Source organism: Dromiciops gliroides, chromosome 1 (genome assembly GCF_019393635.1).
Source record: "Dromiciops gliroides isolate mDroGli1 chromosome 1, mDroGli1.pri, whole genome shotgun sequence".
NCBI classification, from domain to species: Eukaryota; Metazoa; Chordata; class Mammalia; order Microbiotheria; family Microbiotheriidae; genus Dromiciops; species Dromiciops gliroides.
In genome coordinates, this window is record NC_057861.1 from 574,150,296 (window position 1) to 574,164,298 (window position 14,003).

The 14,003-nt window shown below is 38.3% G+C and overlaps 1 protein-coding gene across 11 annotated transcripts in view; it reads left to right on the forward strand.

Moving 5' to 3' along the window:
- The window catches only part of TRPM3 (transient receptor potential cation channel subfamily M member 3), a 1,147,313-nt gene that overhangs the window by 964,790 nt on the left and 168,520 nt on the right, over positions 1-14,003 (forward strand). For all 11 annotated transcript variants that reach the window (XM_043978969.1, XM_043979003.1, XM_043979047.1 and 8 more), the window contains exon 9: positions 12,934-13,006. In XM_043978969.1, coding sequence (XP_043834904.1) covers positions 12,934-13,006 — 73 coding nt within the window. The remainder of the gene's footprint in view (positions 1-12,933; positions 13,007-14,003) is intronic.

Sequence of the window (14,003 nt, forward strand, 5' to 3'; positions counted from 1 at the left end):
AAATGCTACAAAACATTCTTGGAGTGGAGTCTTAGCCAGGAAATCATTAGAAGTGTACCTATACACTTACTCAGTGTCCCCCGAGTAAGAATTTTTCTGTTTCACAGAGATGAGCATATCATGTGGCTACTTGGACAGAACAAAGAATGAGGGAGGAGAAAATAACCAGGTCCCAGTATACTAGCTCCCCTGTGATTTCCTTCATGAAGGAGGTACTGAGAACTTACTACAGTATATAACCTTTCTACAATGGGTAGACACTCTACACAGCAATTTGATTTCAGGGAAAGGAAAGAAGGATTCAGAACTGACTCTAAGCTTCCCTTCTTAAAGAACCATTATGAATTTCTTATCACATAGATCAAAAGACTTTAAATTGTCTCTGCAGCAGTCACATAGAAAAAGCTAGGTATGGCAGTGGGAACAGATGAAAAATTTTCTAGAATCCCAGGCAAGGATACATTTGGGTATTAGCTATATTGACTTGTTAGAAGAAAATGAATTCTACTGCACACTACACACACACACACACACACACACACACACACATATATATAAATCCAAATCCTTCCTCTATATGTATATAAGCAAAGAATAAACACAGTAAATGTTTCAGAAGGCATAGAGAGGTGGAAATATGAGAAGGGAAAAGATTAAAAGCACAATTTGTCAACTATTTATAAATCCCTTGGGCAGCTAGTTAGGTGACACTAAGTAGGGTCACAAAGAATGTCAGACTGAACTTTGACTGAACAGCTGACTGAACCATACATATATATCCCTAAATTTAGTGAGAAACAGTGCAGACTTTTAAAGCTCTGAACTTGTAATCAGGAAGACCTGAGTTCAAATCCTGACTAAGACACTTACTAGCTGTGTGACCCTGGACAGTTATTTAACCTTTCTAGACCTCATCTGTAAAATGAGTGGGTAGACTGGATGTCTTCTAATATCCCATCTGGCTCCAAATCTATAATTCTATGATTCTAAGTGAATAAAGGCAGGAAGGAGACTAGTATAGGGTCCTTGAATTGGATAATATTCTTCTTTTAAACTTTCATTCAAGTCACTATATTTTCAAAGCATTTTCAGGGGCAGCTAGGTGGCGCAGTGGATAGAGCACCGGCCCTGGAGTCAGGAGTACCTGAGTTCAAATCCGACCTCAGACACTTAACACTTACTAGCTGTGTGGCCCTAGGCAAGTCACTTAATCCCAACTGCCTCACTAAAAAAAAAAAAAAAAAAAAAAAAAAAAAAAAAAAAAAGCATTTTCAGATACATTATTTCCTTTGTCTCCCAACAACCATATGGGAATGATGTAGCAAAGAGATGCAGTCATTCTTTTACTGATGAGGTGAAGTTAAGTGACTTGTCCAAGGTCATATAGCCATACCTGGCAGATAAAGGACTAGAATAAAGCTTCTTTGACTTCCAGCCCCATGCTCACTGCATCATACTCACATACTTCTGGCTTTTTGGTTGAGATCCACTCTAGTTAAGAGCATTCCTACTACCACTGGTTTGGAGGGCTTTGCTTGTTTGTAACCTCAAGGATCCCTGCTAATGGCTAATGTGTAGAATTATAATTATTCTTAGGGTCAAAATTGTAGCAGGGAAAGCAAATTTGTCCCAAAAAGCAACACTGGCCTTGATTTGAATCACCTCCAGCCCTTAATAAAAATAAGCATATGGGCAAATACTAATTTTAAGAAATAATTTTAAATATACTCAAGCACAGTTTAGAGCCATTAGGTATATTATCACTATAAATGACATTTAGAGCCATTAGGTATATTATCACTATAAATGAGAAGTAAAGAGGCTAACGAGAATATTCCAGGCATCTCCTTTTAAAAGAATAGGGAATAATTATGCTTGGTATTTTAGAAAAATCTTTGATGTTCTCAAAAAGAAACAGTATCTCGGCATTAAGGCAGAGCTGTCCAGAAGAGGCCAGGGGGAGGAAGGAAACAAACATTAAGTGCTTACTCTATACCAGGCACTGTGCTAAATGCTTCACAATTATCTCATTTGATCTCTCCAACAACCCTGTGAGGTAGGTGCCCCATTTTACAGTTGAGAAATAATTGAGGTGGAGGTAAAGTGACTTTCCCAGGGTCACATAGCTAGTAAATATCTGAATTCACATTTGAACTCAGATCTTCCTGACTCCAAGCTCATGCATTTCATAAATGCTTGTTGATTGATTAAGAGTTGGCTCATTGGGCCTGGAATCAATAAGACCTAAGTTCAAATTTGGCCTCAGACAATTCATTACCAGTTATGTGACCCTGAGTAAGCCAGCTTGTCAGCAAGGACTTACAATGCCAAGATGAAGAATTTCTGTTTCATCCTAGAAGCAGTAAAGAATCATTGAATGTTTTTGAGTAAGGGTTATTCTTGGTCATTCTTGTGTTTTAAGATCAGTCTGATAGTTGTTTGGGGAATGAACTGTACAGGAGCAGGACTGGTAGCCAAGAGCCTAAGTTAAGAAACTCCTACAGTAATATAGATGAGAGGGAATGAGGGCAGGTTGTAGGAAGATGATGGGAAGGAGAGGGAGGGGAGAAGATCTAGAGAAGGATTCTTGTCCCACCTATTTCACAGGGTTATTATGAGGATAATAAAAATAAGTCACAATTATATTTTTAAAGATTTTTAAGTGATTTGCGTAGATTATTTCATTTGATCCTCACAACAAGCCTGGGACATGATTTCCCATGGTTCCCCAAAAGGATTGCCCCTCTTTATAGTAAGACTGACATCCAACAGTCACACAGCTGTGAGGTATCTCAGAAGGAATTTGAATGGACTGCAAGTCCAACACCTTATCTCCCATGCCACAATCACATAATATATTATCTGGAAAAACTTTGTAGCTATAAAATACTATGTAAATTTTGTTGATTAGTCCAGTCATTTTTCAACTGAAAAATGTGTCCAACTCTTTGGGATTTTCTTGGCAAAGAAACTAGAGTGATTTTACATTTCCTTCTCCAGTTTATTTTACAGACAAGGAAACTAAGGCAAAAAGGGTTAAGTGACTTGCCCAGTGTCACATAGCAAGTAAGTGTCTGAGGCTAGATTTGAACTCAGGAAGCTGAGTCTTCCTTACTCCAGGACCAACACTCTATCCATTGTACCACCTAAGATATTAATTGAGGCTTTAAAATGTCATTAACTCCGGCTTGAATGTTATTTTTTTAAGCACTCCCATTTGTGAATCTGGCTAGGTAGGCAGCAGATAATGAATCAATCAACAAACAAATTAGCATAGATCACATTTATCTCTGTGAAATTCACAAACTACTTTCCTAATTAATTGATGCCTTAAACACATGGTGTGTTTGGTGGTGGGGTGGTTGGGGTTTTGTTTTGGGGAGTTTTCTCTCACTCTCCTGATAGTTCCTTTGGGGCGGATATGCAGCAGAGAAAATGTGGAATGTCTCTTTTGCTGGCATGAGGAAAGGATTTAAAGGTGTTCATTTTTTTCTGACCCTCACAAAAAGAGTAGGATTTGCCCAGTTGTCTGTGGAATCACTTGCATTTGTTGGCATTAATCATAGGGAGTAGGTTAGGCACAATCATAACTGCCCACTCCTAGAAATTCTGCCTACTAACTTGGCATCAAGAGAATTGGTCTGGCCTGCTTTCTGAAGGGAGTTCAACCCTGTGCATCAATTTATAAAGCTTATTTGACACTTTCTTGGTAGCAGTTTCTCAGAAACAGAAAGTAGTTACCAGAGATATCAGTTGTTCTCATAAAAACTGACAGTGTAGGGACAAAAATTCCAGTCCCAGTCCTTGATGGAAAAGGGAGGGGGGGAGAGAATCCACCCAAGAATTATTGCAACCCAGAGTAGGCTACACATGACAGTGACAAAGAAGAACCATCTGTGTCCAGAGAATTCTCCACATAATGTTAATCTGTGTATTTTAAAAACAAATTCCAATTGCCTCTGAACCCAACATCCTCCTTCCTGGGGCCGAATAATATTGTCATGAGTAAAATTGAATTTTTGCCCATCTGGTTGGCTGACAAGCTGGTTGCTGACAAATATTCTGGATTCCATTAACAAAGGCTGTGAGGTGTAGAAAGGAGGTTTTGGAAATGACATTGTTATCCCCAGGGCATCTGTCAGGTCAGCGTTCCAGGGTGGCATGCCGTAAGATTTTAAACTAAATGAAAAAGGTAGCATCAATCAACAGTCAAGGGTTTCAAAACTGAAGGGCAGCAAATAACGGGCTATTGCCCAAATCCTTGCCCTCTGAATACTTACACTGATTTTTTTTTCCCTGGGAAATTAAAGTGTTTCAAGTTTGGCCTGTTTGCTGTCTCTAGCCCTCTCTGTAAATCTTAGTAGTTATTTTACCCTAAGGAAAGCAGTTTCACCTGTGGAATCAGATACACAAAGCAAAGTAATCAGTAGTAGAAATGGAAAGCTGATTCTGGTAAACCTGGATAAATACTGTTCAGTATCTACATTTTTTTTTCTTTCTTTCTTTTTTTTTTTAGTAAGGCAATTGGGGTTAAGTGACTTGCCCAGGGTCACACAGCTAGTAAGTGTTAAGTGTCTGAGGCCGGATTTGAATTCAGGTACTCCTGAATCCAGGGCCGGTGCTCTATCCACTGTGCCATCTAGCTGCCCCTACATTTTTTAATACTGTGAAATTATTTGCATGCTAACAGAGCCAAGATGTCTAAGGATCACATTCTTCTGTATAATTCCATTTCCACTGCCCGCCCACATAGTTGTTTTTCTTTTGAATATAACATTTTTATCTGTTGAATTTTTGCGATTATATTATTGTGCATCCTAATTATCTCTATTCCCTCCTTTTTTCCACCTTGGATGATACTTTATTTTGCATTTCATATATTATCCAGTTTCTCATTCTTACTGATCACACACACACACACACACACACACACACACACACACACAAATAGACATTCTCAGAATCTATCCATGACTAAGTCCTAGAGACCTGTCTAAAATACAGAGTGGTTGTGACTTCCCTGTGGTAATACAAATAAGAATTATCAGAAGTAGTATTTGAGTGTAGGTATTCCTGATTCCAAGATCAGTACTACATCCACTAGCCCTGATGGCTCTACTTGTTGGAATGTATATCTAATTTTACTATGAAATCAGTAGGAAGCTTTGATTGGTTATATAGAAAAATTAACTTTGTAGGCAATAGTTCAAAATGATATAGCTGTATCATTTTTTTTAACAGTCATAATCTTCAGCCCTTCACTGGCTAACAGTGTTATTTACAGAGTTCTACATGTCTTCATCAGTATGCAGATTCCCTCCTCTTGGGCAGATAGCAAGTGATCTGAGCCTTTTTGTCTTATACAACTTGTATCCTTTCTTTTTTTACGTTGTCTCTAGAGAATCAGTCCAACACTCTGAAGACCTCTCCTGTTTTTGCATCTTATAATGCTTTGAAGGTACCTTGCTTGGGCTACCCATATTGTTTCTTATTGTCCTTTTTGGCCATTTGTGACCTTAAGGGTAACTTTTCTTTATGCCACTTCTTCTTCAAATGTTGTCATTGGTAAAATGCTGCTAATACCTGCCAGGTAATGTTCAGATTACCTATTTTTTGTGATTCTCAATCAAGTCATCTTAAAAATATGAGTGTGAAAGAGATTTGCCCTTGTAACAATGAGCAACTTGGGAATCCTTGGAAATTATCAAATGGTTGTTGTTGTTAGTTAGTTAGTTTTTAAATACCCAGAAGATTAGAAAGAGTCCTTAAGAGTCTGATTCTCTGCTAGGTATGTAATCTGTCTACTAGAGTTCTTTTGATATTTCTCACAGACTTACACAATGTTCCCTCTGAGTAGGGTCTTAGCAACCCTATCTCTTGTATTCCTAAAAGGACTACAAATGTTTGTGTATTATGAACTTTCCTTTTTCAACAACTGAGCAAAACTAGTCTCTAAGTCCTCACTGTTTTCCAATTTAATATCTCGGAGTCAGTTTCAGTTTCTTTATCTGAAGACACTTATCTGTGTCTTCAGACAGAGGACAGGGCTATCTTGTATAACTGGATATACCATGAGTATTCAACTGCAAGTACAAATCTTGCTGTATGGGTAAAGCAATTAATTTAAATAAACACATACAACATTTTCCTCAAATTCAGTTCCATAATGTTATATCCAGTCTGACTGGAGCTACAATATAGCTCTAGCCACACGAAGCCAGCAATTCAGATGTTTAGTGAACATCACTTTTTTTGTATCATTTGCACTTGTACATAACCTGAAAATATTGTAATTTTATCAGTAATTGTAGGTTAATTGATACATTGGCCCTGGCAAATTAAAAAAAAAACAGCATGGAATTGTGTGTTTATGACTGTCCTTAGAGATGGGAAGATGTGGGTTCAAATTATAGCTCTGAAACATACTAGCTGTGTGACCCTGGACAAGTTACTTAAGATCCTAGTGCCTCCTGCCTGCCCCTCACCAAACAAATCTTTAAGATTATAAATTACAAAGTAGGTGCTAACCTGCATTGGTAAAGAGTATTTTTCTCAGTGGAAATTCCATATGTTGTTGTTGTTCAGTCATTCAGTCTTTTCCCACTCTTTGTGACCCCATGGACATGCCAGGCCTTTTTATCCTGCACTATCTCTCAAAGTCTGTTGAAGTTCATGTTCATTGCTTTCATGACACTATTTATCTCATCCTCTGCTATAACCTTCTCCTCTTGCCTTCAATCTTTCCTAAGATCAGGGTCTTTTCCATTGAGTCCCGTCTGCTCATTATGTGACCAAAGAATTTAAGCTTCAGCTTCAGTATTTTACCTTCCAGTAGAGAGCCTGAATTAATTTCTTTAAGTATTGACTACTTTGACTCTCAAGTCTTCTCCAGCACCACAATTTGAAAGAGTCAATTCTAGGATGCTCAACTTTCCTTCCAATCCAACTCTCACAGCCATACGTTGTTACTGGAAAAACCATAGCTTTGCTATACAGACTTTTGTTGGCAAGGTGATGTCTCTCCTTTTTAGTATGCTGTCCAGATTTGTCATAGCTTTCCTTCCAAGGAGCCAAGCATTTTTTAATTGTATAGCTTCAGTTGCCATCTGCAGTGATCTTTGAGCCCAAGAATATAAAATCTGACACTGTTTCCATTTCTTTTCCTTCTATTTGCCAGGAAGTGATGGGACCAGTTGCCAAGATGTTAGAGGTTTTTTTAAGGTTAAGCTTCAAGATAGCTTTTATACTTTCCTTTTCAATCCCCATTAAGAGTCTTCTTAATTCTTCTTCACTTTCTGCCATCAGAGTGGTATTATCTACATATTGTCAATTTTTCTCCTGGCAACCTTAATTCCAGCATTTGATTCATTAAGCCTTGCATTTTGCATATGATGTACTCTGCATAGAAGTTAAATAAATAAGGTGACAATATAACAGTCTTGTCGTACTCCTTTTCCAATCAATTTTAAATTTAAGCCAATCAATTATGCCATGTTCAGGAATTTCATAAAGCAATGAAATATTAGGCCTGGTCCAAAATCTATCGTACCTGTTTTCTTTTTAAATTAAAAATATTTTACTGATGATATTTGTTTTTACATCATATTCCTTCCCATTTATACCCTTCCCCATGTAGCACAGTGCTTGCACACAGTAACCACTTAATACATGTATTTTTCATTCATTATTAATCCCCTTTGATATCCAATATAGCAACTCTCCAGAATCCTGAATTCAGGGCAGATTCTCTTTTGTTCTAGTTCTAGTTTCACACCTGTCAGATATCCAGTAGTGAACACAGAGTGTTTCCCAGTCTTTTGTTTCTCCCACAGTGAACTCTTCCTCCCCAGAGTAATTCAATTTGTCTCAGAGGGTTCCTCTCCTGACTGCAGAGCAAGGATAAGATGTCTTTCTTTCACCCCCTTGATTCTCCAGGGTATTAATAGCTACCTAAAGAATTCCCAAGTCACCACTTCTAGACAAGTTTCTAGCTATGTGGTAGCAGATCGTGCTGAACTATTAAAGTATTGGGAAAGTATACTGGAAAACAAAATGTAAGGGAACACTGCTCCCCTTTCATTATATTGCTTGGAGGCCATTGAGGGCCATGTAATGTAACAGCTCTCATGCACACAGGTGACCTTCCCCATTTCCATAAAGATGAGTTTCCCTGATTTGAGACAATTAGGAGGCATAGTAGATAGAGGCAGAGCACAAAGCTGGAATTGGGAAGACCTAAGTTCAAATCCAGCACCAGACACTTACTAGCTGTGTGACCTTGGGCAAAACCTCAGTTTACTTTCATTTTCTCATTTAAAAAATGGGAATAACAACACCTACCTCCCAGAGTCATTGTAAGGATCCAATGAGAATATTTGTAAAGTACCTGGCACAGAGTAGTTGCTTATTCCTTCAGCTTTAAAATGGTGGTAATAAACATAGCTTTAGTAGCTACTTCCCGATGTTGTTCTTGGGATTAAATAAGATAATGCCTATTAGGTACTGTGACAGCTTTGAAGTGCTATTTAGATTCTAGGTATTATCATTAAGGTAATTTTATTAGCTAATTGAGTTTCATTAACTGTTCTGTCTTTATCTCATCCAAGAGTCCATAGCCAGTGGATGTTATTAATAATGTTTTAAAATTTAATTAGTTCATAATATTTAGTTTTCAATTCATTTGTATGTAATTAATAACTAATTAATTAGTTTGGGTGTGTTCAAAATGTAAGATTAAGAAGAGAGATCAGAAGTGTTTTATTAACCTTTGGATATTCGATTTGGTAAATATGTTTACTTTATTTTTTTTACTCTGGACCTATATTTTTAAATTTTATAGCTCAGCTCAGGTGCCACCTTCTCTGTGAAGCCTCCCCTGAGTCCCTTACCTCCAACCCCAGCCACCAGTGCTCTCATTCTCCTCTACTTCTTCACTCTCTGCCCATAATACTATGCTCATTTCTCTTCATGTTATATCCCCTCCCACATCGTAGTATGCTCCACGAGGGCAGGAAACTGTTTTATCCCCAGTAACTTGCATATAGGAAGTACTTAATAAACATTTCTTTAATTTAATTGAAGTCATTTACCATCACCAAAGAAGCAATACTCAAAAGGTGCTGAACAGCTGTTTGATAGCAGTAGCATCCCCTCTTAGGAAACACTTTTCCCACCAGTAGAGACACTTCCTGATCCCTTCTGTCCTGTCAGCAATTAAATTAGCAAGATGTAATTGATTCTTCAGTGAATGCTACTTGTTACCTTCTCCATTAATAGACCATATTAAGATATCACTATAAGGTTTACCAAGAGCTTTCCTCAAAACACACACACACACACACACACACACACACACACATACACACACACACAGAAAAACCCTCACAAGATAGGTGGTGCCAAGTATTAGTACACTCATTTCATACATAGAAAAATTAAGGTTGAGTGATTAAGTGACTTTTTAAAGATCATTACACAACTAAAAAACAGGCATTTGGGTAATAAACATTTCTTCTTATGTGCAAGAGACTAGGCTAAGTACTGGAGGTACAAAGAAAGGCAAAAGATAAATTTGCTCTCAAGGAACTCACAGTCTAGTGGGAGAAACAACATGCAGAGAACTATGTATGCCTTATATACAGGATAAATTGGAAATGATCAATAGAGGGAAGGCAGTGGAATTAAGAGGATTTGGGGAAAGTTTCCTGTGGAAGGTAGGATTTTAGCTAGGACTTGAAGGAAGCTGGGAAGTAGGGATGAGGGAGAACATTCCAGATATGAGAGACAGCCAGTGCCCAGTGATAGAAGATGGAGAGTCTTAAGAAACAGCAAAGAGGCCATTTTATCACAAAGTATCACAAAGGGAGGGGAAAAGGTGTCAAGTGTAAGATCAAAGAAGACTGGGAAGGTAGAAGAAGGACCTATTAAGAAAAGCTTTGAAACCAAGTTTGATGCCCTTTCCACAATACCACATTGGGTCTCTTATTCTTAACTTCTTCCTTTGTGCATCAGTTTGACAATATATAATATAGAATTGTATTTAATATATGATATAATAAATGAAATATTTAATATGTGCCCAGCCAGAACATACCATAACTGTGTCTGGAAAGAACTCAGTCCAACTATAGCAATGTGACACTTGAGTGATTGAGAAGGGGTTCATCACATTGGGAGCAGATGCCCTGTCCCATAGATGAGTGCTGCCCTCAGCCTTATAGGAATTTCCATGGGAGAAGGGCAGATGCTAGAAAAGGCTACAGGGCCCTGGGAGTGGCAGCCAGAAATGACTGCATTACCTACAGGGAGGAAGTTCATCCTCAGAATGATAGCAAGCACACCCCCTTCTCACAAATTCTGGCATCCTCCAGCCAAAGCCAGTTCTCAGCGTTTACCTCCTGCTGACAAGGTGACAGAGATTAAAAACAGAAGTCTGGGTCCTCAAGCATCTTTCCTTTTACTGAGGGGATAAAACATATACAAAATACAACTAAGTATATAATACGAAGTAATTTAAGGAAAGAGAACTAATAATGGGGGAGATCGGGAAAGTTTCAGGGAAGAATGTCAAAGACAGAGGAGGTTGAATATCAAAGACAGATGAGAAAGCAGCATGAATGCACTGAGGCAAGAAATCAGAGGTTGAGTTCAGAGAACAGTCAATCTTCTAGTTTGACTGTAATGTTGAGAGTGTGAAGGAGAGTAATGTCAGATAAGCCTGGAAAGGCCAGTTAGAGATATGCTATTATCTGCTTTTCTCCTCCATAATTCCCCTTCAATCCTGTTACATGAGAGGTTTAGGGGTGATGCTGAAGGATTGTGAGGAGAGTCACAAGCAAACCTTAGGCTCACAAAATCCTACTACAGTATCATAGCCCTTAAATGATAATCCCTTTCATTTACATAGCATTTGATAGTTTCTTTTACTTGTATTATCTCATTTGATTCTCATAAAAACCATTCAGGGTAGATAATGCAAGGTTTATTAACTCAGAGGGATTAGGTGACTCCGATCCAATCATGTGGCTAAAAATAATAGTAATAATAACTAATGTTTTACTTACATTGGGCAGCTAGGTGGTGCAGTAGGGGAAGACTCATCTTCCTGAGTTCAAATCTGGTCTCAGACACTTACTAGCTCTGTTATCATGGGCAAGTCACTCTACTCCGTTTGCCTCAGTTTCCTCATCTGTAAAATGAACTGGAGAAGGAAATGGCAAACTGATCCAGTATCTTTGCCAAGAACACCTCAAATGGGGGTCACAAAGAGTCAGACGTGACTGAAATGATTGAACAACAAAATTACTTATCTCATTTGATCCTGTGAGGCAAGCACTATTTTTATGCTCATTTTACAGTTGAGGAACCCAATGTGAAGAACATTCAATGACTTGCCCAGAATCATGTTAATGTCTGAGTCAGGGTTCAAACTCACATGTTCTTGATTCTAAGTCCAGTGTTTTATCCACTGTACCACCCTGCCACCTAGACTGTAAATGTCAAGCTATTAAATAAAACCAATTCAAATCTGGCTCTGGGATGGTGACACTGTATATCCCTGGGTTTGAATCCTGGGCCCACTACATACTACCTACAGGCTTCAGTTTCCTTAATTGTATAGAGGGAATTGAACTGGCTTTAAATTTATTCTATACATTTATTTTTTTCTTTCAGAGTTTCAAAGGAAAGGAAATAAGTGTATTTACATAATGCCTACTATGTGCCAGGCTCTGTGCTAAGCCCTTTTATTTACAAATAGTAGTTCATTTGATTCTACAAATAGTAAGTCATTTGATTGATAACAACTACCATTATTATCCCTCTTTTACAGTTGAGGAAATCAAGAAAACAGAGATTAAGTGATTTACCCAGGTTCCACAGCTAATAAGTGTCTGAGGTTGGATTTGAACTCAGCTCTTCCTGACTCCAGGGCCGATGCTTTATCCACTGGGCCACCTAGCTGTCCCAAGATGCTCTCTTTTTAAAGATTCACTTTTCAAATCACTGATTTATCCACCAGACCACCTAGCCATCTCAACACCCTTAGGCACATACCACATTCACACACTTACACACACACCACACACACACACACACACACACAAAATGTAGGGCTGTGCAGTAGAGAACATACTAAGCAGGGATTCCTAATACTTGCATGTCTATTAGTAGATTTATACACAATTGTAGATCCTGAAATCAGTGATTTGAAAAGTGAATCTTTAAAAAAGGAGAATCTTGAGCCAATTAGCTGGTTCAGTGGATAAAGCACCAGCCCTGGATTCCAGAGGGCCTGAGTTCAAATCCAACCTCAGACACTTGACACTTACTAGCTGTGTGACCCTGGCAAGTCACTTAATCCTTATTGCCCCACCAAAACAAAACAAAATAAAACAAAAAAAATGTGAGGGAGGGGGGGGATCTTCCTTGGACTTTGGCCTTTCCCTCATTCAACCAATTCCAAAGTCATCATTCCATTATTTTGTTTGTTTGTTTGTTTGTTTTTGTTTTTTGGTGAGGCAATTGGGGTTAAGTGACTTGCCCAGGGTCACACAGCTAAGTAAGTGTTAAGTGTCTGAGGCCGGATTTGAACTCAGGTACTCCTGAATCCAGGGCTGGTGCTTTATCCACTGCACCATCTAGCTGCCCCCATCATTCCATTTTAACAAGGAAGATACTGGATCCTAACCCTTCTAAAGGTGGGCCTGGGCCATCAGACAGTCTTTGTTTAATGATCTTGAAGTGATCTAAAAATCTAAAATCTAAAGTGATCTTGCCATGTTTGTGCCATCCTACACATTTGCTGTGTGCTATTATCCTGTGGTAAGAAAAATAGTTTTATAAATATCAAAGTTGTCTGAATTCAAATGTGGTTGTATTAATTAGACTGGGGATAAAATGGGTTGCTAATGGCCACATTGTTTTAAATTGCAGATTACAGTATTTCGGATGGGATCAGAAGGACACCAGGACATTGATTTAGCAATCCTGACAGCTTTACTCAAAGGTAAAAGAGCTCCTGGATTCAAAGAGTAAATTTAAAATTAAAAAAAAAAAAACCAGCCAATGGATAACCTCTATATTCACTTAGAATAGTAGTCACTACATCGGATGAAAGTCTGGTTCAATAGGTTTCTTTTATAAAGTAGTAACCTTGTTCTGCAACAGAAGTACTAACAACATGTCCCCCTATACTTGATTTTCCATGGAGTTAGATTTGTTCAAACCTAGGCTTCTGAAACAAAGCATGGCAGGAGAAATTACTTTTAAGGAGGATAAAAGAATGGGGAGAGCAGGGCTTTAGTTTCTGAAACTCACCATGGATCTGCCTTTAGTAAGTGTTCTAGATTAATTTGGCAACATCTGTCATTTATTAAGCACCAATGGATCGGTCAAAATGCATTTAACAAGCACTTACTGGTACGTACCAGGTACTGTGCTAAACTCTGCACTTACAAAGAAAGACAAAAACAGTCCCTGCCCTCAAGGGGGTTACATTCTAAAGTTCTAGGCAATGAGACATAGTGGATAGAGAGTTCGTCTTTGAGTCAAGAAGTAGTGGGTTCAAGCACCATTGACATACACTGGTATATGACTCTGGACAAATGAATTCATCCATCACTGCTTCCCTGGCAACCCTGTAAGACTATAAATTAGTCTTACGGGTGTAATCTTCAATGAAAGATGGAATTTTCTCTCTGGGAGTTCCATATTCCAGTGAAATTACAGAAACAGTCCCATCCTACATGCAAGGCAATACATGACAGGGAAGGGAATAACATTTATATAGTACCCTCTACATGCTAGTCACTGTTCTAAGCATTTTACAAATATTATTTCATTTGACCCTCACAACAACCCTGTGAAATAGGTGCCATTATTCCCATTTTACAGTTGAGAAAACTGAAGCAAACAAGTAACTCACCCAGGCTCATCCATCTAGGAAGTATCTAAGGAAGGATTTAAACTTATGTCCTGTGCAGTTGAACAGTGGTACAGAGGAT